This window comes from Lipotes vexillifer, unplaced genomic scaffold (genome assembly GCF_000442215.2).
Source record: "Lipotes vexillifer unplaced genomic scaffold, Lipotes_vexillifer_v1.1 scaffold36, whole genome shotgun sequence".
NCBI classification, from domain to species: Eukaryota; Metazoa; Chordata; class Mammalia; order Artiodactyla; family Lipotidae; genus Lipotes; species Lipotes vexillifer.
This window is the reverse complement of record NW_006792448.1, coordinates 619,293-639,584: the sequence shown is the minus strand read 5'-3', so window position 1 is coordinate 639,584 and position 20,292 is coordinate 619,293. Positions and strand designations below refer to the sequence as shown.

Sequence of the window (20,292 nt, the reverse complement as noted above, 5' to 3'; positions counted from 1 at the left end):
CCCCGGACCAAAAAAAAAAAAAAAAAAAAGAAAGGTACATGAAGATGAAAAGATATTCTTATTGTAGAAACAATATGTGACTTATAATGATGTCTTTTCAATTAATCCTTAATAAGCAATTACTAAAAAACTGTATTTTATCTAAAAATTCAGGGGCGGAAAGCTACAATAGACAGTCACCAGGAACCATTTGCTCACTTAGCCCCAGAGAGCGTACCTGATACTTTTGAAGATGCAGTAAATATACTTAAGCCTTCAGCTATAATTGGTAAGTAAAGTTGTTGTCAAGTCATTCTGTTACTTACGTGTGTAATGCCAATCATAACTTCCATGCAGGATTACTCAAAATGAAATGACAGATTTTACCTAGCTTTCAGCATATATAATGTTTTCTATGATAGCTTTATTTAAATTGAAGTATATCTGATGTGCAATATCATATAAGTGACAGGTGTAAATGTAGTGATTCACAATTTTTTAAGGTTATACTCTATTTATGGTTATTATAAAATACTGGCTATGTTCCCTGTGTTGTAGGTGGTAGCTTTTAGATACAGTGTGTAAAGTTCTGTTAATGGGTGTTGCTTGTACTTTTAACTTCTAGAAGCTGTGTGATTGATCATGCTTTGCTTTTAGAGTTGGTATGACTGGTGGGCTCAAAACCTGAAAAAGACCAAGGTTATTTGACAGACCAAGAAAATCCTATGCAGAGTTAAAGATGTTCACTGGCAACAAAGCTGTAAGCCTTTGGTATGTTTTAAGAGTCAGGCGTTGCATAGCTGACATCAGACTATGCAACATGGCATTAAATTCAGAGCAGAAAATGTAAAAGTCTTTAAAAGAGGGACTATTTCATTTCCTATATAGCTGTAAGATTTGAAGCTATAATTTTTCTTGTAATTTTGCCAGTTTCTTGGAGGAGCTCTGAAATGTTAAATAGTAAACTTACTGTTTTAAGTCTCAGACAGTCTTTGTGTTTAGGAAAAGGATGTCTGTATTAGCTTCTTCACTGATTAGAACTCATAATTTTCTAGAGTGAGAAGTAATCTTAAAGATTGCAAGTGTGTCTCTCTCAAAACTCAGTATGGAAACCTAAGAATCTGTCCATTGACTCAGTCCCTGGAGGGTCAAGGAAACAAAAAGAAAAACATGTTTAATTCTTTTAGAACTCATGGATTCCCAAGACTATGTCCACATACCTCTACATGGGGAAACACTGAGTAGAAGTTCCTTTTTTACATGAGAAAAACAAGCACAGAGACGTTAAGCAACTTGCCCAAGATTTGTGAATATTTCATATAGCCAGTCGTGACCGAGCAAGCACTAAAACTTTGGTCTCCAGATCAGTATTTTTCTCTATTACATATCAGTTTATAAAATGGAATTTAAAATTTCTTTGACTGTTGAATGTAAGCCTTATTTGATGAACTGTGTAAGCACTCAGCCGAGGCATTGCTTGGTCATCCCCAGATTCCCACCATGGGCTAAGTATTCTTCCTTCATGCTGTGCTTCTATGCACTGCATGCTTAGCACCTGTTACAGGTTTTCTGATCTTCTGTTTACTCTGTTGTTTTTTCTCTCAACTATAAGCTGCCTGCCTTATGCTCATTTTTATATCCTAATGGCCTAATACAGTGTCTCAGACATTGTAGGGGCTTATTAAAAGGTCATTAAACTGAACTCTGTCAAGTGGATTGTGGGGCTTCCCTGGTGGCGCAGTGGTTGAGAGTCCGCCTGCCGATGCAGGGGACACGGGTTTGTGCCCCGGTCCGAGAAGATCCCACATGCCGCGGAGCGGCTGGGCCCGTGAGCCATGGCTGCTGAGCCTGCGCGTCTGGAGCCTGTGCTCCACAACGGGAGAGGCCACAACAATGAGAGGCCCGCGTACCGCAAAAAAAAAAAAAAAAAGAAAGAAAGTGGATTGCTTTAGTCAAGATCTTTTATCACTTCTGAACTCCTATTATTTTATAATGAATACCACAGAGTTTAACAAGTTAACATTTGAGGTGCAAGTTTTTAATTAAAACAATTTTTTTATTTGTGGTAAAATACACATAACATAAAATTTGCCATAACCATTTATAAGTGTACAGTGAGGTAGTGTTAAGTGCATTCACATTGTTGTGCAACCAATCTCCAGAACTCTTTTTACCTTGTAAAACTGAAGCTCTATGCCTGTTAGACCAGTGGTCCCCAACCTTTTTAGCACTAGGAACCGGTTTCATGGAAGATAATTTTTCCACAGACCAGGGAGGGGGATGGTTTTGGGATGATTCAAGCATATTACATTTATTGTGCACTTTATTATATTACATTGTAATATACAATGAAATAATTATACAGCTCACCGTAATGCTGACAGGAGGCAAAGCTCAGGTGGTAATGCGAGCAACGGGGAGCGGCTGTAAATGCAGATGAAGCTTCACTCCCTCACCTGCCACTGACCTCCTGATGTGCAGCCCAGTTCCTAACAGGCCACAGGCTGGTACCAGTCCGTGGCCCTGGGGTTGGGGAACCCCTGTGTTAGACAACAACTACATGATGGAGGTAGTCTTATACTCTTTTTTTTACTGCCCACAATTTACTATATCTGGGGTAGACAATAAATATTTAAGTGAAAATTTTTAACATTTTATTGTTTCTCTTTTCAGATTTAAGATTTGAATTATCTCAGCAATGCAAAATCTTATCTTTGTAATGGGATAAGCATAGGTCTTATCTTTACCTGTGCTTTTGTTGTGTTATTATAGATATGCTATTGATGAGAAGGCTATGTTTTACCTGTAATGAAGTTCCTTTTTTTCCCCCCTTATTTTATTACAGGAGTTGCAGGAGCTGGCCGACTTTTCACTCCTGGTGTAATCAAAGCCATGGCTGATATCAATGAAAGGCCTGTAATATTTGCATTAAGTAATCCTACAGCACAAGCTGAGTGCACAGCTGAAGAAGCATATACGCTTACAGAGGTATTAATAATAGTATGAATTGGTTATGTCTATTATTTTCCCTCTATTAGCCTATTAGTTATACATTCCTGAATAATTCTTTTTATGGTTGCGCTAGGGATTACAGCATGTATCCATGGATCATCAAATTCTGATGTAACTTATTGCTTGTATCAATTCTGGAAAGCAGTTACTTTATATATCCATTTTAACACCCTCAGGCCTTTTGTGCTATTGTTGTGCATTTTAATTCTCTCTATATTTTAAAACCCCAAAGACATTCTTTTTGTTTTAAACAAAAATTATTCATTTAGATTTACCTACATTTTAATATTTTCTATTGCCATTGTGTCCTTCATGCATACCTGTGCTTCTATCTAGGATTATTTCTTCTACCAGAAGAACTTACTTTAAGTGTGGGTCTGATGAATTCTCTCGGTAATTTCTTTATTTTGCCTTCATTTTGAAGGGTATTGTTTCACTCTGCATATAAGTCAGAGTTGGTAGATACTTTATTTCAGAACTTTGAATGTATCATTCTTTTGTTTTCTGACTTCTGTTTTCTTTTTATAGAACATTTTGTCTTCGGTTTTAAGCAGTTTTTCTACTATGGACTTAGGTGTGGTTTTCTTTTTATTTATTCCACCTGAGGACTGTAGAGCTCCTGAATCTGTGACTTAATGTCTTTTTGGACACATTCTGTCTCTTCTCTTGTAGGACTCCAGTTATGTGAATGTCAAGACTTTTTCACCATATCTAATATGTCTCTTACACTATTTTCTATGTATACCATCCTGTTTGTTCTCTGTGTTTCAATCCTGTGATTTTCTTTGGACTTATCTTCCAGTTTGCATATTCTCTTTTCAGCTGTGCTAAATCTGTTGTTAGGTTCTTAATTTTATTGTATTTTTCACTTGTGGAATTTTATTTCATTCTTTCCATAATTCATTAATTTAGCATCACAGACTTAAAATCACATATTATAGAAATAATCAATTTATAAATACTACTTTCTTGCCCTCACATGTCATGAAATAATTGTTTTTACCCTCTTCACATGTATCTTCACCATCATAGGGCCATTCTTTTCAGTCATGTGACAGCTCTCTGGAACAAATTTTTACTTTCATCTAAATTGTTTAAAATTTAGCTCTTTTGAATTCTTTGACACTGCCACTGGGTTATATCCTAGTTAAAAGTATCTGCTTGTATACCGTTAGGACAATTCTTTTTCCCTTACTGTTCTATAGAGATATATTTGTAATCTCCACAATGTAATCACTTTCTGTATTGTTCTTGCAAGTGATCTTTAAGTGACTCTAGGAAGTGATTTTTTTTCTTTTAAGTTGGTTACAGTGTTGTGTTAGTTTCAGGTATATAGCAAAGTGATTCAGTTATATACTTTTTCATTTTTTTGTATTTGTTTCCATTATAGGTTATTACAAGATGTTGAATATAGTTCCCTGTGCTATACAGTAAATCTTTGTTGTTTAGGAAGTGATTTTTAAAGCCTTGTTTACAGTGATATATAGGAGTAGTAATTGTTAGGTCATACCCTTGAGAAAAATTAATAAATTTTATAAATGTTTTTGTCTCTATTAAAAGTATTTTATTATGGAAAATTTCAAGCATATACAAAAGTAGAAAGAACAGTATAATTAACTCCCATGTACCAATACCCTGCTTCAAAAGTGATCAACTTATTGCCAATCTTGTTTCTTCTACATCCTACTCACCTTAGATTTTGAAGCTAGTCTCAGACATATCATTTTATTATAAATATTATAGTATATCTCTCAAAAGTTAAGGATTCTTTTAAAAATATAATCACAGTATTATCACACCTCACAATTTTAACAATATTTTTAATTACTTATTTGATTCTTTTGTATAGCTTTCAGTTCTCTGCTAAAATTTTGTCTTGTCATTTAATTTCTTGAATATGTGAATCATAATTAAGGTTAATGTCTGATAGTAACAAATATCTCACTCTCTGTGAGTCCATTTCTATTATCTGTCTTTCTTCTTGGTTATCCAGTTCTTGTCTTTTTGTAAACCTAGTTTTACTTCTGTCTTTCACTTCCTTATTGAGTGCTAGGTAATGTGGATGAAGGATAGTAGCAATAATTTGAGGCTTGGAATGAAATTAGCTTCCTCCATAGAAGCTTTGCCTTTCCTTTTGGAGGCTGTTAGTCTGGGGCAGCTCAATGTAATTCAGCAGGGTGTGGTCCATGGAAGGCCTCATCTGTTTCCACAGTTTACGTTTTCTCTTGGGTATGAATCAAAAACCTTGGGGTATTTTTTTTTTTTTTTTTGTGGTACGCAGGCCTCTCACTGTTGTGGCCTCTCCCGTTGCGGAGCACAGGCTCCGGACGCGCAGGCCCAGCGGCCATGGCTTACGGGCGCAGCCACTCCGTGGCGTGTGGGATCTTCCCGGACTGGGGCACGAACCAGTGTCCCCTGCATCGGCAGGCAGACTCTCAACCGCTGCGCCACCAGGGAAGCCCAACCCTGGGGTATTTATCAGCACCCCTCACCCGTAGTGGTCTCTGAAGTATACTTTTTCTCTCTCTGTCATCACGAGACTCCTGATAACTTCAGTGCTCAGGCACTCAGCCACAGATTTTCCTTTTGAAATCACTCACCTGAAGGAGGAAAGCTTCAAATGCTGGGCCCGAATACCTTGCTTTCCTCTTTTTTTGGATATTGACTGTCTCCACCTCCAAGCTCTCCCTATCTTGGTAGCACTCCCACTTCCTTAAAACATATTTTTAATATATTTTATCCAGTTTTTCTCATTGTTACCAGAGGGAGAATTGGTGTGAAAGAACCTAGAAGACTATTGCCAAAGTAGAACTCTCAGAACTTTCTGAACTTAATATTCATGCTCTTGATATATTTAGCATTGTTTTTTTCTCATTGTTATAAATTTTATTTTGACACATATATTCTCTCAAAATTCCTTTTGTTTCTATATTGCCACTTTGTGTTAGTCAAAATAAATTTGCTTGACTAGTGGCTTCCAACAGTTATAATAATTACTGAAACTAATAATTATTGAAATCTTTTCTTTTGAACTCATCCACAAAGTCAGCATACAGATATATTAAAAAAAAAAATCAGTCTCTTTAGTATACTGTCTTACTTCTTTACCAAAGAGTGGTGTTGCTATTAGCTTGATTGCTCATCATCTTCACCTATCTTTACTACTCAAAACGAATGGTTATTGCCCCCCAAATTAAATCTTAGTCTTACACAAAGACTAGTTGATAAATATACTCCAGTATTACGGGTCTTGGCATTTCCAAAATATAAAAAATTTAAATGTTTTGGGCAGTAGTAGTATATCAGTAGAAGACTTCAAACATTTAAGAATTTTATTTTTTGAATAAATGTTATTGTAATAGATGTACACCATTTGAATGAATAAAAATTCCTCAAGGAAACCAGTTTGACATACTGTATCAGTTCTGAGATGCAAATTTTCTCACAATTTTTATAACTTTGAAATTGTGTTATCTCTTAAAAATGGTAAAAAAGCATTGTGTCACAGTTTAATTTTACATAAGTTTTTTCTTAGTGTTACATAAAATAATGGCATAAATGTATGTATTTGTAGTTACTGCTAAAATTTTAAGTGTCCTTTTGTTGTTTTTGGTGGAGGGATGTCTCAGTGCTAGTCTAACACCCTCTGCTGCTTAGGGAGAAAGGTGCGTTTAAAAAAAAGTGTTTTCATATTTTAATGGCCAGTTGCTCAAAGAACAAAGAATAGGCTAACCTGGACTTCAGAATGAGAATACTGTTATCATTAAGGTCTTGCCACATTTAAGCTATAGGTTGATTATGAAAGAAGAATAATTAAAAAAAAAAAAAAAAAGATGGCCTGTTGTGACCACCTAGAGGGGTGGATTAGGGAGGAGGACACAAGACGGGGAGGATATGGGGATATACGTATACATACATATAGCTGATTCACTTTGTTATACAGCAGAAACTAATACAACATTGTAAAGCAATTATACTCCAATAAAGATGTTAAAAAAAAAATGGCCTGGAGAAGATGAACTGCTGTTGAATCTTGCCATTCTAGAGAAGATGCCCAAGATCTTTCTAAATCTCCAAATTTACTGATATCATGAGTATATAACATTTTCCCCATAAAGAGCTATATTGTATAATCCACTTTATAAATCTATTAAAATTAATGGTGGCACAAAAATAATCTATATTATTATATACATTGTGGTAACTCGTATGGCATTAACCATGATCTTCAAAGAAACAAAATTTTTGTCACAAATAAAGCTAGGCTTAGAACAGGTAGAGAATGGTAATAACTATCTGTAGAAAATTCTATAGCTTTCAGGAGTTGTAGGTCCAAGACACTCACCTGGGCCCACCGCTGGCACAGTTGACTTGCTTCTACACATAAACCTGAGATGATTTTAAAATTGAAAGTATGTCTTGTAAAAGTAATAATTACTACACATGGTAGATCTTCAGTTGTCCAAAGGGTCAAATTCTTGAGTGCTAAATCCACTAATGCCAAGGGTCTACTATATTTCAAAGAATAATCACTCTTGCTATAATACACATCTGTAGATGTAGGGAAAAGATAAAGCATTATCCAAACACTTAAAATAACTCTGTCAAATGTTTAGGTGTCATGTCATTTTGTGCATCCTACTGTGTGGAGATAGTTCAGCTTTCTGTGAATCACCTTTTAACTTCATCTAAGTAGCTGTTTAAACATGACTTCCTTTAGTTATACCTCAAGTATTCCAAGATAAGTTATCCTGTTTGAAAACTATTGTTTTCTTGCCTTTTTTTTTTTGGTCAGGTAGGGGTGCGACAGATGGAATTTGTGGGGGAAAATAAATTAACCTTCAGGTACTTTTCAATTCCATGGGCACCAAATTCTCTTAGAAATACTGAAGGTGCTAGTAAAATGTATTATATGCTATTATAGAGCACAGTACTAAAATTGGTGGATACAGCAAATTTGGAGACTTCCTTTTCTTTAACAAGACAACATGCCATGTTCTTCTGGAGTGACTGTGGTTATACCATATGCCTGTTCTATAAACTGCCTATCTGGGGGACATTGTAGCATAATAGAAAACCATGGGTTTTAGAGTTATAAAAATCTGGATTTAAGTTTAACTGCTACAGTTGTGATGTGTGACTTTTTACAAAGTACTTGGAAATATTTAAGCCTTTGCTTTCTGAGATTTTTAAAAAATATATATTAGTGAAAAGGAGATGATAATCTCATAAGCCTTCTGTGTGGGCTGAATTAACTGAGTTTACACATATAAAGCACCTGGTACAGAGCCAGAAACAGCAGATTTACAGTAAATGGTAGCAGTTTAATTTTTGATGTTTTCCCCACATTCACAGATGTTTATAGCAGTCTTTATTATTAGGGATGATATTTTTTTGCTGTCTACATTTGTTAAGTTTTAAAGGAAATGGAAGAGTCAGGTTTTAAGGAATTTATTAATGGACTTTTTCAACTTTGAATGCTTGCTATGCATAAAACAAACCTTATTCTAATAAGGATTTGAATGAGAGGATTATGTTATATAGTAAATTATGCCTGTTTTGCAAGTAGTATATTGGTCTACTACAGGGTTTAATTTTGTTTTAATTCACCTCAATTTTCTAGTCCACATAAAGTAACAAAATTGAGGTTATTTCATTTCTCAACAGGGAAGGTGTTTGTTTGCCAGTGGCAGTCCATTTGAGCCAGTGAAACTCAGTGATGGGCAAGTCTTTACACCAGGTCAAGGAAACAATGTATATATTTTTCCAGGTAAATGCCACCATTATTTATGTTATAGAGTAATCATTAATAATTACATTAAAATTCCTTACGAAATTCTTTAGAATTTAAGATTTAAAAAACAGTGGTATTTACAGGATTTTGCTATGAATGTACAGGAAAACTCAAGGAATTCAGCAAATCCAACTTGCTCTATTTCCCCTGAAAATTTATTTATTCATACCATTCATTAAGTTTGTTTTTGTTATAGAAATAAAGTAGTACATGGTTCATAAAAATGCAAAAGGAACAGAATGTTAAAAAATTATTTAACCTCTTTATCTCCCCTTGGTACCTCCTTATCATACTTATCAGCTATAACCACTGTGGTTTCCTTTTGAGTTTTTCTGATGGTTACCATCATGACTGGCACACTTCTCCCTTATCTTGATTCTTCCAACTCTAGACTGTATGTGTGAACTTCCAACTGTGAAATCTAAGTAATAGTCCACACATAATACCTAATACCTCCTAATACCTTGCTTTCTCTCTCTCCCTCTCAATTTCTGTTATTACTTTTAGCTTTCCTGGTAGTTACCTTTATCTCTATATAATAAAGAGCTTTTGTAAGCAATTTAAGACAGTTTTTATTAGCTTGCCACAGTGAAAAATGAAAAAAAAAATCTGGTATTTAGCTTTCTTATCTCTTCTTATTTTATCTCTCAACTATGGTTGGTATTTCTACATTGCAGAGAAATTTTTGAAACTTACATTGTGTTCTGTTGTTTTCCATGTTTTGTCTCTGGATTGATTCTGAAATTACATGATTATATGTTACTCATGTCTAAACAAGAGTGTGGTTTGATAAATACAGTAGAACCTGCAATTCTAGATCAACAAAAATTTTGACACTCAAAGTCTTTTAAGTGTCAAGTATAATGAATCCTCCTCTAATTTCTTGCCAGCTTCCTTCATTTCATCCTGATCCTGCCCCACAGCAAATCATTTCTGTGGTGCTTCTCTCTTGCCCATGTACACTCTTGCTCTTTGTGTTGGTCTCATTTTTCTGGAATACATCTTTGAATAAGTTTTTTTATGAAGCATGGATGAAAACTGAGTTTTTATGTATCTGAAAATGTCTTTATTTTGTTCTCTCGCTTGACGGTTTGGTTGGGTAGAGATTTGTAGATTCAAAGTCATTTTTGTCAGATCTTTGGAAACATTTCTCCATCACTTTCAGTGGCCAGGGTTGCTGATGAGAAATCTGGTGTCAATGAGATTCTCATTCCTTTATACCTACTAGCTTTGTCTCCCTAAAAATGTTTCAGTGTTTTCTTTATCTTTAGATTTCTGAAATATTAGTGGGATGCATCCAGGTTTGGGCTTTATTTCCATCTATAATGCATGTCTGCAGGTGGGCCAATTCACTATATTTTCTTTTCCAAATGATTTTTTTGTTCTGTCTTTCCCCCCCTTCATTTCTTTCCTTTCATTATTTCTGTTTTTTCCTTATGGAACTTGTGTTAGACCATGGTCAAATCCCTCTGTTGCCCTGACTTGTAACTTTTATTCATATTTTCGCCTCTTACCTTTTTAGTTCTATAATATGGGGAATTTCTGTGGTGTTTGTTCATTTATCTGTATCTGTTTTGGTTTCCCTTTTCCTTTTTTTTTTTAGCATTTCTAGTGTATGTTTTGTTTCAACAGTCTTTTTTTGTTTGTTTTTATTTTTGTTTTTGTTTTTGTGGTACACGGGCCTCTCACTGTTGTGACCTCTCCCGCTGCGGAGCACAGGCTCTGGACACGCAGGCTCAGCGGCCGTGGCCCACGGGCCCAGCAGCTCTGCGGCATGTGGGATCCCCCCAGACCTGGGCACGAACCCGTGTTCTCTGCATCGGCAGGCGGACTCTCAACCACTGCACCACCAGGGAAGCCCGTGTAACCAGTGTTATTTAATCTATACTCCCACCCACTCCACCTTCACTGGGTTATTTTAAAGCAAATCAGAGACATCATATAATTTCATTAATAAGTGCTTCAGTATGTGTCACTAAAAAAATAATTTTTAAAAAATTAAACATAACCATAATAGTGGTATCACACCAAAGGAAATAAATAATAATTGCTTAATATCATATCATCAACTCAGTAGGTTCAAATATTATTTTTTACTCTCAATACCTTTTCTTGTCATAGAATAACTTTTTAATAGCCACTTTTTTTTAAGCTTGCAGCATCCTTTCAGATCTCTCCTGAGAGTTATTAAGATTCTTTTAAATATTTCTTCCTTTGTGCTGTTTATTTTCCAGAAGTTTCTGGTAATCCTTAGTTTATTCATTTTAATGAAAGAATTATGTTGAGTAAAATAGTGATTTGGCATGAATTTCCTTTTTACTTGTGTCTTTCTCCTTGTGGGCCTCTCCCTGAATGACTGACAACAGGCTCTAAGATTTTAGGACAGATTTATAGCACACATAGGCTGGCATCAAGGAAGCACGTTATTATAACTGTTGTTAAAAAAGATTTTGGGCCTGTGAATATCCTAGTGCACTTTCGTCCTTTTTTTAGTGCACTTTCCTCCTTTTCCCCCCAGCAGGGTGGTTGTGTAGAGTTCCGCGATGCTTGTCTCTTGAGATCTAGCATCTGCAACAGAAACTCTGCCATCACTGATGATCCCCTTGTAGAACTTGATAATGTTCAAAATCAGTCTGTTCCATCTAACAGTATTTCTCTAGCATAAAGACCATGAAAAGAATACTTCTCTGCTGATTTTAACAAAGCCTTTTTTTTTTTTTTGCGGTACGCGGGCCTCTCACCGTTGTGGCCTCTCCCACTGCGGAGCACAGGCTCCGGCTGCGCAGGTTCAGCGGCCATAGCTCACGGGCCCAGCCGCTCGGCGGCATGTAGAACACGACCCCGTGTCCCCTGCATCGGCAGGCAGACTCCCAACCACTGCGCCACCAGGGAAGCCCTAACAAAGCCATTTTTAATATCGTATTTGACAGAGAATTTGGCAGTTGATTACTTTTATATAACATTTCAATGTTCTAACTTTATTAATAACAGTTATTAGGACTATAAATATAGACAAAAGAATGACTTGGCAGCAGAGGTTAAAATGGGCTTAAAAACAGGATTGGCCAAAAGAACGATCAAAAAGGAGTTAAAAACTCAAGGCTTTGGAAATGTTTGAATTACCTACTCCAGCAATTATACCTGGATGAACAACACAATAACCTAAAAGAGGGCTTCCCTGGTGGCGCAGTGGTTGAGAGTCTGCCTGCCGATGGAGGGGACACGGGTTCGTGCCCCGGTCCGGGAAGATCCCACATGCCGCGGAGCGGCTAGGCCCGTGAGCCCTGGCCCCTGAGCCTGTGCGTCCGGAGCCTGTGCTCTGCAACGGGAGAGGCCACAACAGTGAGAGGCCCATGTACCGCAAAAGAAAAAAAAAAAAAACCTAAAAGGGCCAGAGCCTTCCTAATCAGGAAGAAGTGACTTAGAGGTAAAGCTGTGCTTTTCATGGAGAGAGGTCAAGAGTTGGAGTCTGGCACCTGTAAAGGATGGGATGCTAGTGAGCCACCTCCCACTTTGGGCTGAAACCTTAAAGGACTGTACCTTGGAGTGTGGGTATAGTTTGAACTTGAGGTGATCTAGAAAACTTCAAGCCTTTGTTTTGGCCTCCCAGTGCCCACAAGTGCCTGGCAGAAGCAAGCAGAAGTCTTCTCTGGTACAAGATAACACTATCCTATTCCTCAAGTTACTTTTACAAATAAATTTTCAAATACAGCCCTAGTTAAGAAATAAAAGATAATGAAGCACATAAAGAGACAAGCCAACACAAGCCAAAAGTAGCAGATACAACAAAAAGAAAACTCTGGAACTCTAAATATCAGAGAAGTGCTATGAAACAAATACGCTTATTATGTTTATGGGATAAAAGCCAAGCTTGAAAAATTCAGCCAAGTAACACTAAATTCTACAATTGAAAAATACAATAAATGAAGAACTCAGTGAATGAGGCTTATAACAGATTAGACCAAAGGAAATTAATAAACTGGAAGATAGGCCAGAAGAAAGGATCCAGAGACCAAAAAAGGGGGGAAATATAGCAAAACAGATATATACCGTTAATTGATATACATTTAATTGAGGTCCCAGAGAAAGATGAGAGTAAGTAAAGCAGAGGCAATATTTACAAGCCTCATGGCTGAGAACTGACAGATGACATCACTACACAAGATTCAGGAAGCTCAGTGAAATCCACATGGGATAAGTAAAAAGAAATCTACATCCAGTAACATCCTTGTGAGGCTTCAGAAAACAACAACAAAAAGAAGACTGTGAATTGAGCCAGAGCAAACAGATTTCCTTCAAAGGAATAATTGTCAGGCCAACTGACTTCTCAACAGCAACAAGATGCCAAAAGACAATGGAGTGACCTGTGTGAGTGGCTTCTACAAAATACTTGTGAAGCTAGAGCTCATTACACAGTGAAAAGCCCCTTCAAGGATTAAAACAAAATGAAGATATTTTCAGAAGAGGAAAAAAAGAGGATTCACCATCTGCGGACATGTAAGAAAGGAAAGTAAATTCTAAAGAATATTCCTTAGGCAAAAGACAAGTAATCCCAGTTAGAAGCTCAGAGGTGTAGCAAAGAACGAAGAGCAAAGAAAGTTGTGAATATTTGAGTTAAACAAAAGGAACGTTTTATGTGTAGGGCAAAACAATAATGACGTGGGATTTTAAAAGATATAGAGACAAAATTAAAAGGCACCATAATAATAGCTTATCGGTTACATAGAGTTAAACTGTTAGGAGATCCTGACTTCCATTGTCTGGCAGGAGGGCAAACTAAAAAGTAACATGAAACTTTGATCAGAATGCATGTTATAAATTTTAAGATAACCACTAGAAGACTAGAAGAACTTCCAAACTATGATAAGAGAATATTAGGGGAGGAAATGAAATGATTTTTTTTTTTAATCCAAAAGGCAAGAAAGAATAGGAAAGGGAATATGGAATAGACAAATGTAAGAAGACAATAGATTTTGACCCAAACATTTAATTAACTACATTAAACGTAGATGGAATGAATATTCAACTTAAAAAAAAAAATTATCTAGAGGCTGGGTTAAAATAATGAAGCTACTAACCACCGTGATCCTCTTCCCATCCCTGAGTAACTGAGTTACCATACTTCCCACTCTGGCCAAAGACTGCTGGGATACTCTTTGAATAGTGTGAAACCCCGAATAGGGTTTGCCGTATTCGTGCTCATAGCAATCAATTATTTAAGTTCCTAACTCTTACATATGAGAAACACTCAAAGGAAGGGATTTTAAGGAAAATCCCTTATATGAACAGTTTATTTCATAGAAGAAACTAAATAGACAAACAGAAAAAAGCAGTTTAGAAAAAAACAGATTATGTGGGGAAATGGAATGTTAAAAAAAAAAAAACTATCAGTATCCTCGTGGAGACAAATATTCCAGACACAAGACAGAATTTTATTTTTAAAAAAATTCGAAAACAAAAATGAGCTCTGGAAAATGAAAAGTTTGGTAGGAGGATTATAAGAAAAAATTGAAGAAGTCATCTGGAAATAGAGCAAAGATCGGAGGATGGAAAATAAAAGAAAATTAGAGGACTAGTCCAGGAGGTACAATATCAGAAAGTAGAAATTTCAGGGAGAGAGAACAGAAAAGTGGAGGGAAGGAAATTATCAAAGGCTTCATGAACATTTCCCCAAATTGCAAGACCCAATGTTCAGATAGGAAGGGCCCACCTACCAAGTGCCAAATATGGTGGGTGAAAGTAATGCACCTCAAGGCACACATTGTGAAATTACAGAACATTAGGTACAAAAAAAGATCCTACATACTTCCAGAGATGCAACAAAAAGATAATTGTTGAAAGAGGATCTGGAGTCAAATTGGCACCAGACTTCTCACCAACAATGCTGGAAGCTATGAGGTATTGAAATCATGCCTTACAATTCTGAAGGAAAATTATTTCCAAATTAGAATTTTAAACCCAGACAAACTATCAAATAAAGTGGAAGGTAGTAAAAACGTGTGTGTGTGTGTGTGTGTGTGTGTGTGTGTGTGTGTTGGGGTGCTGGCGGGGGCTCTTCAAAAATGCAAGATTTCCAGAAATGTATCTCCTATGCACTGTTTTTCAGAAAACTACTGGAGAATATATCCTACCCAAAAAAGGGAGTAACAAAAATACTAGGAAGAAGTGAGATTTAGGAAATGGACTCAACTTAGAAGCAAAGGGAAGCCCCATGAAGATGAAGAGAGTTTCTAGGATGATAGCTCCATATCTGGAATGGAGAGCAACCAAGCCAGATTGGAATTTCAGCAGAGATTTATTCTCGAGGATGAAATTAGAGAAATGTGAAATAGCTGAAATTACTAGATGATTTAGACAACTAAATGAATAAGTGTCTCAGCATGAAATAATTTTAAGTACCGAAAAATCAAAGGAAAAAGCAGGACAATAACCTTAGGGAAAACAAAAAGGCAGAAGAGGAAAAGTTAGGATATAATGTTAATACACGGCTCAGTTGTGAAGAGCACTTATGAAGTCATAATAATATAAACACTGAACACTGATTCAACCAAAATTATGCTCTAACTATATTGGTAAGAGGGCTGGAAATGTGCAAGAGAGCTAAATACTTATTTCCAACAGGAAGGAGTCGGTGATCTCCAAAACTAAAAGAAGAAATAGAAGCAAGCTGTGAGAGAGAGAAATACTAAAATAATCAGCTAAAAGAATTAAAAGTAGTTACTTCTGTAGAGCAAGAAATGGAGGGTTAGAGATGGACTGGGAATTGATTTTTTTAAGTCAGTATCAACTTTTTTTTTTTAATATTTATGTATTTTTGGCTGCGTTGGGTCTTAGATGCAGCGCATGGGCTCTTCGTTGTGGCGCATGGCTTTCTCTAGTTGTGGCACGTGGGCTCAGTAGTTGCGGTGCATGGGCCTAGTTGCCCCACAGATTGTGGGATCTTAGTTCCCCAGCCAGGGATCGAACCCCCATCCCCTGCATTGGAAGGCGGATTCTTAACCACGGGACCACCAGTGAAGTCCCGGGAATTTATGTTTTTGTAACAACTGTTGATGAATTGTATGCATTTGTAATTTTGAAAACTAAATTGAGAAAAGCCATTTGATATTTCTAAAATTATTTCTTCTAATAAGTAAGAATTATAACAGTTAAAGATCACTTAATTTTAGTGCTCAGATTTCTGTTTTATCTTGCCTGCTTCGTTGTTTGAAGGGGCTGTTTGGGGTAGGGGTGGGTTACCATTAATTTGCTTTAAATCTAGGAATTTATTTGGCTACTTTCATAATTGGAAGTGACCTTACTAAGTAAACTATTTAAAATGTATTCCAGGTGTGGCTTTAGCTGTTATTCTCTGTAACACCCGGCATATTAGTGACCATGTTTTCCTAGAAGCTGCAAAGGTAAATGTTTTAAATATTTTTTGGTTATTTTATAGAGGATGAATTATAAATCTGAATGGATCTTAAAAACAGAGAGAGAATGGGTTAAATCTGCCTTATGAGTGGAAAGGAAGTTACTCATCCATTGCTTTTTTGATTTACCTTCTACTTTTGCATAAAATTAATTTATCATTTTTCCAGTGTTGGATTGTAAGCGATGAATCTTTTCATAAATACTGTACCTGTATTATACATATCTGAAAGTAACATAATTGTGACAGCATAGATAAAATGTCTTTAAATCTGATTTTTTTTTAAAGTCTTTAAATCCGGTTATTTCTTTACTGTTTAGTGGTAAACGGTTTTAATTTCTACAGTGGTTTAAGTGTATTCCTGCTAGAAATAAGGAAAACATGTTACCTGTATTATTCTCTGCTCCCCCAACCCTTTCCCCATTTTATTAGTCCTTATTATTCTGTTATTTAAGCAACCAAAAGTAAAATTCTTTTTTTTTCTCTTCAGGCTCTGACAAATCAATTGACGGATAAAGAGCTAGCTCAGGGGAGACTTTACCCGCCACTTGCTAATATTCAGGAAGTTTCTATTAACATTGCTGTTAAAGTAAGTAATAATTTATACCTCTTCACATAAATTTTAATGGTGTTTTCTTCATGCAAGTAACACAAGTTCATTAGAGAAAAATCAGAAACATTTAGAGGGTGCAAAGAAATTTTAGGTTGCTCATATTCTTACTACAGAATATAACTCGCATTTGTTGCCTTCTATTGTTTTTTCTTCTCAAACACATAATAAAAATGCACACACATGCAGTCAGCCTGTGCCTGTTTTGAAAATTGGTTTCTCACTGCAGTTTTTTCCACTTAATATATTGTAAGCCTTTCCCCAGGTAAATCAATAATAATTCTCATGATCACTAATGCTTCAAGGAATTCTCTTTGTTATATCATAGTTTGCTTAACCATTTCTCTATTTTGGGGGACATTTAAGCATCTTTCATTTTGTTGGAAATAATATTGTAGTGAACATCCTTAGATAAGTCTTTATGTGCATTTGTGATCGTTTTTTCTTAAGATAAATTTCTAATCCTAAGAACAAAAGGATTAACATGCTAAGGCCTCTGATACACATTGCCAAATGATTCTTTTTTTTTTTTTTGTGGTACGCGGGCTCTCACCGTTGTGGCCTCTCCCGTTGCGGAGCACAGACTCTGGACGCACAGGCTCAGCGGCCATGGCTCACGGGCCCAGCCGCTCCGCGGCATGTGGGATCTTCCCGGACCGGGGCACAAACCCGCGTCCCCTGCATTGGCAGGCAGACTCTCAACCACTGAGCCACCAGGGAAGCCCCAGAATACCTTACTGTTGTAAAACAACTGAAGAATTTAGAGCCCAGAATTAGGATGAATAGAGTTCAACTTGAGAATTACAGGATATTACAGGTGGGACAGATTTGGGGATGTATCAGTTGGTTAGATTACTCGTGTGTCCGCATGAAACGTAGTACATGGGGAAATAGACGGAGATCTGTGCTGGGGTTGGTATAGGAGCAGAGCCCCCAGGATCGTCTCTCTTCCCCCTCCTTCTCCGGTGTCCTGAGGCTTTCTTTGTTAGGAGCCACGGGATCAGGTGAGCAGACAGTGCTGTGTATCTGTCGCCCAGCACCACCCACAGCCACTGGGCAGCCCCATATAGTCACCGGTCACCTGCCACATGCCTGCTTGATCAAGGAGGACTCCCTCCCATCTCAGGCCTTGCCCCCAGCCTTCTTTGTGGGTACAGATATGTTTCCTGCAACAGACTGGGCAATACAGTTGACCCTTGAACAATGCGGAAGTTAATGGCCGACCCTCTGCGCAAGTCGAAAATCTACATATAGCTTTACTGTTGGCCCTCAGTTTTCCGAGGTTACGCATCCACAGATTCAACCAACTGGGGATCACGTAGTACATATTTAGTGAAAGAAATTCACATATAAGTGGACTTGCACAGTTCAAACCCGTGTTGTTCAAGGGAATTCTGTTGATTTTTTTTTTTTTACCACGTATCACTGCATTGTTTTAAAGTTAAAATTAAACCATAACTTGAGAACTTAACTAGATGACAGGCACCATGCTACCCTGTGAGGAAGCTCTTCATACTACCCCATCTTACATCAAAACAGAGAGTCACAGGCTTTATCTTCACCACCAGTCATTGTGTGTGGCTTGCCACAAAGATCAGAAATTCATTCAAGCCAGTTTAGGTGGGAAGTAACCTAGCTTAACTGTTTAGGGTCTGGGACCTAGAATCAGAATGCTTTGGGTTAGAAGCAACAGTTCTCACTTTAAATAGCTTGGGCAAGTTACTTAAACTCCTCAAACTTTGGTGTTCTCATGTATAAAATGAGAATAATAATAGTACTTGTGTCCTAGGGTTCTTGGGAGGATTAAATGAGATACCCACGTAAAGCACATAGAACATGCCTGGCACTCAGTGATGGTGGTGGTGAGTTGCCATGTATAGGTTCTAGCCCTAACTTTACTTGACCTTATAGTTCTAGTGTCCAACACCTGATTTATAATAATTTCTGTGTCTTTTAATTCAAATTCTAGAGGAAAAACATCTGGCTCACTTTGGGTTAGATTTTCACCCTAGTCCAGTCACCTATGACTAGGAAGTAGAGCCTCCTACACACGGTCTCAGCAGGGCGGTGGGGAGGGACACAGGTGGGGCAGGCTACCAAGTAGGTCTGCTGGACCAACACACGGTAGAGCTTAAAATTATTGAAGTATTAAGGAAATGCTGATAATAATTCGGGGGGGGGACTTTAAAGTCACTTTAAAATACATTGAACTTTTGGTGAGACTGCAGATGTTTTTATCTTTTAATAGTATGTGAATGTCTTGAAGTGAGTCAAAGTAATGTTATTTTTTATTATGAAAAAAACACCATTCTTCCAAATTCATTACTTTATGTTTTAATAATACTTTTTCTCTTAAATGGGTTAATACTCAGAGTCTACACAGTAATCTTTTTTATTTTTCAGGTTACAGAATATCTATATGCTAATAAAATGGCTTTCCGATATCCGGAACCTGAGGACAAGACCAGATACATTCGAGAAAGAATATGGCGAAGTGAATACGACTCCCTGCTGCCGGATGTGTACGATTGGCCAGAGCCTGCGTCACGCCCTCCACCAACAACGGAATAGAAGCACACCACTGATAAACACTTTCCGTGCTTCAGGGACTCCTTTCTTCAGACAGAAAGAGAGGACATTCTCAAATTTATGGTTTTTTCTGTGTTTTATTCTCCCCTACCACTTTGCTTATTTTTTCCCATGAATCTCCACTTCTGTCTGTACAGGATGGACCTGTTGACTACATTGTTAATGCCCACCTGCACCCTGAAATCAGATGACCATAATGCTTTCATTCTGATTTGTAGCTCATACCACATCAGAGATATTAAAAAGGTACTTTGCGAATGTCTTCACTTGTGCTCCTGTTCACTCCTGCCAAAGTATTTGCTATTTAATATTATAGCTAATCATCTTCTCTCACCCAGTTCTTTTAGGGCTACTAAAATTGAAATTTACTTCTGTGGATATGAGTACAGGATTTTGGGAAGAAGCCAAATTTAACCAAATTCTAAGGACAAATTGTCAGTATCTAAAAATGTCCTTTTATTTCTGCTTCATTTTACCTTCATGCTCTGAAATTCCTTTTCAGTAGATAGATCGGGAAAAATCTACTCTATTATGTATTTTCTGGGACTAAACTGAGGCTCAACTATAACGTGGGAGAAATGTGAATTACTGCCGCCCTTAGACAAATAAACTAGTCATTGTTTTCAACAGTGTGTAAAAATCTCAGTGTAACTTTTTAAAATAAATATCTTAAATTGCTTCAATTTTGCTATTTTATTGCCCAACGAGAAATTCAGCTTTGCTTATTATGAAACACACATATTTTCATTTTCTTCTAGATGATTCTAAAGAAGGGGGTATAGGATACCTGATGCATAAATAATGATTTTTGACAGCGTGTGACCTAACAGATTAGCCATATGTTTCACATCTAAATGAGTTATATTTAGACTCTTCTATGAGTCTATACCCTTATTC

The 20,292-nt window shown here is 36.8% G+C and overlaps 1 protein-coding gene across 2 annotated transcripts in view; it reads left to right on the top strand.

Moving 5' to 3' along the window:
* The window catches only part of ME2 (malic enzyme 2), a 54,880-nt gene extending 34,809 nt beyond the window's left edge, over positions 1-20,071 (top strand). Inside the window, exons 11-16 of one of the 2 annotated variants that reach the window (XM_007465568.1) lie at positions 154-268; positions 2,825-2,967; positions 8,659-8,761; positions 16,115-16,185; positions 16,687-16,785; positions 19,210-19,657. In XM_007465568.1, the coding sequence (XP_007465630.1) occupies positions 154-268; positions 2,825-2,967; positions 8,659-8,761; positions 16,115-16,185; positions 16,687-16,785; positions 19,210-19,377 (699 nt within the window). In that variant the 3' untranslated portion in view covers positions 19,378-19,657. Of the gene's footprint in view, positions 1-153; positions 269-2,824; positions 2,968-8,658; positions 8,762-16,114; positions 16,186-16,686; positions 16,786-19,209 lie in introns of both variants that reach the window. The other variant, XM_007465569.1, reaches the window with a different exon arrangement.
* Positions 20,072-20,292: the final 221 nt, after the last annotated feature.